At 33.7% G+C, this 3,150-nt stretch overlaps 1 protein-coding gene across 1 annotated transcript; it reads right to left on the bottom strand.

Moving 5' to 3' along the window:
- Positions 1-241: 241 nt before the first annotated feature.
- On the bottom strand, positions 242-2,323 carry LOC143603102 (EPD1-interacting receptor-like cytoplasmic serine/threonine-protein kinase). The gene is made up of 4 exons (XM_077080008.1): positions 1,644-2,323; positions 1,421-1,556; positions 1,175-1,311; positions 242-907 (listed from the first exon to the last, which is right to left on the bottom strand). Exons 1-4 carry the CDS (start codon positions 2,007-2,009, stop codon positions 242-244), a joined length of 1,305 nt encoding a protein of 434 aa, XP_076936123.1. The 5' UTR covers positions 2,010-2,323.
- Positions 2,324-3,150: the final 827 nt, after the last annotated feature.

Here is a 3,150-nt window from a genome sequence, read left to right as displayed (position 1 = left end):
CATTCAGAATTGGCTCTTCTAGAACTTCAGTTGTTTTAATTGTAATACATTTCTGTAACATATACTTACTTGTATATAACATAAATGTTAATATAAAATCTAAACTTGAACTAAAAATATATAAATAATTGCAACCTTGTTATGAAAAAATAGAATCCATAACTTTAAAGATGGTGCAGCGTTATTACAAATCTTCCTTTGAAGATGAATCAAAAACTAAATAAAATCAACAAATTCTCATTCACATCCCCTTTTTATACAAACTTGTATCCGAATATACTGCTCGAGATCTTATCCTATGCCTGTGCCTGTGACCTTTCTGTCCATGTCCCCCCTGCCGGCTTTTTTCCTTCTTCTCGACTACCACCACCACCTCTGTCGCAGCTTCAGCGTCATCATTGCAACTAATATCATCTTTTTCATCACTCTTTTCTCCTTTAGGAGCAATATACACAAAAGAACCAACTGGCTCATCATCTAATTCCAATATATTTTCCAAGGTCTTGACCACTTCATTCATGGTTGGTCTGCATTTTGCGTGGTGGCTCACGCAACGGCTAGCCAGAGCCGCTGCAGTCTTGGCCCCTAACTCCGGATACTGACCGTCTAGTTTAGGGTCCATGATCTGGTCAAGATTGTTTGAATCTTTTAAAAGTGGTCTAATCCATTCCACTAGACATTGTTCTCTATGTGGTCGTTTTTTGTCCATTGATCGTTTTCCGGTTAGTAATTCCAGTAAAACAACCCCAAAACTATAGACATCACTCTTAGTCGTTAGATGACCTGTCATGATGTACTCAGGTGCGGCATAACCGTGTGTTCCCATCACTCGGGTACTCACATGTGTCTCGTCTCCCTCGGGACCGTCTTTTGCTAACCCAAAATCAGATAGTTTAGCAGTATAATCCTGTTTATGATAAACCAAATCCAAAAGATAACAATTAGTATACATACCTAGAATTGCACAAAAGAGCTAAGGTAATAGAAACAATTGAGTTGACAATTTTGACTTAAAAGAGAGAAAAAGAAAAAAAATGTCAAATTGTTTTACGATCGTTCAAAGTCTGTTTTTTTATTAAAAAAAAAGTTGGTAGATCAACCTTTTTTGACCAGTTAAGCACCCCACTGATATTGTCACCTCTAATAAAATCAATAAACGAAGAAAATTAATTACCGTTCCTAATAGAATATTTGAAGTTTTGAAATCACGATAAATGACTGGTTTTTCCTCCCCATGAAGAAAGGCAAGTCCTTTTGCAGCACCAAGTGCTATTCGAATCCGAGTTAGCCATGGCAACGAAATCGAATACCCTGAATCCATAAAATCACCAAACCTTCATCAATACTATTACTATTATTATAGTTATGAATTATGATCATATAACCAGTATTTAAATTTGCAAGGGAATAATAATAATACTTCTAAATAGTTGACTCTCCAAGTTACCCCTTGCCATGTATTCATACACAAGAAGCCTGTTCCTGTCTTCACAACAGTAACCGACCAACTTCACAAGGTGTGGATGCCTCAATTGCCCCAAAAAGGTCACTTCAGCCTATAATAATCATTAAAAAAAATATATTAAAAAAATATTTCCATAAAACAATGAAATTTATCTTAACTATAAAGATTTGCCACTTACAAGCCATTCCTTGTGACCTTGACCACCATCTAAATCCAACAACTTAACCGCAACAGGTTGAGCCTCTAGTCCAGGCCTAAGCTTATCATCAATGAACCCTTTATGAACCGTTCCAAACCCGCCTTCACCAAGATAATCACTAGATGCAAAATCATGTGTGATCATACTAAGTTGATCAAAAGTGAATTCATGAACATCCCATCCAACTATTGAATTCGAAAGACCATTAATCATCGAAAGCGATGTACTAACATCGTTTGTTGACAACCGCTGTGACGAACCGAGCTTAGAAACTGGGATTTCAGGGTCAATGGCTGGCTTCATGAAACATGAAAACAAAATGGTTTTCAAGGTGTTGGGAGCCATGGGTTAGCAGGCTTAGCACTTGGGTTGACTATATATACATGTGTGAAAGTGTTGTGAATTGTGACAATATTTTTTTTCTGGCAGATTTTAGATTTAAAATCCAGAGTAAGGTACAACTTTTGAAGTGTAAAATACAAGCTTCTAAGGAGGTGTTGAAATTTTTTATGTGAGAAGAGTGTGTATAAATAGTAAGTGTCTAGAAGATGAAGAAATTGAAGTAGTCCTTAACTTTTTTTAAATATGTATATTTTTCACCAAACCCTCCGACCATTATGTTTTATTAGTTGGACAATTTGGAATAATGGTTTTAAATATTCAATTAGAATAGTTAATTTTGGACTTAAATAATCAAGTAACTTAGATAATGATCTTTGAAATAAATCACTATTGAATAAAATTAAAATTAAGACAGTAGGCTTAGTAAGCCTTTTTCTAACACTTTATATGATTATCGTCACATTATATTTTCTTTATAGTATACTTTCAAGTAGGTTAACAGAATTAATAAAGCCCTATTTCAATAAGTGAATTAACCGAACCGTTATACCAGACGGATCAGTTATAAAAGTTTAAAATCTGAAAGATCAGTTGTAAAAATTTAAAAATTGAAAGATCAGTTATAAGTTAAAGTTTAGCATATAAGAGCATTGCCAGAATCATAGGATTCATTAATATTATTGTGAATTGGTTATGCATATTATATAGATTAGTTATAAGTGGTTGTATCAAAGGAAATAACCTAACTAACAATATTTTAGGTACTCATAACTTAATGGTCTAGTGGTATGGTGTTTATCCTTTCAAAATAGAGGTGTCGGTGGGGTGTTTAAAAAAGTCTGAATCCAAATCCGTATCAAATTCTTGTAAGTGTAAGATTATAAAATTTTAGATGAGAAAGAAATTTGCTATTAATTTTTTTTTGGGTGTGCTAGGATTTGACTGTGACAACCTGTACAGGAGCTATTAAAAATAGTGTGTAATTTCATGGTCAACTAACTTTGCTCATCAGAGGATATGTGTCCCACTTACACGTGTAATATTGGAAATATATGCTACATATTTTGTTCGTTTCACAATAAATAAACTTTTTCCTTGGAAATTTTTTTCATGAGATTACACTTTGTTTGTACTATTAGAATTT

Source organism: Bidens hawaiensis, unplaced genomic scaffold (genome assembly GCF_021521415.1).
Source record: "Bidens hawaiensis isolate Kalapana, Puna unplaced genomic scaffold, B.hawaiensis_p1.1 tig00060704_1, whole genome shotgun sequence".
NCBI lineage: Eukaryota > Viridiplantae > Streptophyta > Magnoliopsida > Asterales > Asteraceae > Bidens > Bidens hawaiensis.
Note: the sequence above shows the minus strand (reverse complement) of the source record. Positions and strands in the feature narration are given on the sequence as shown.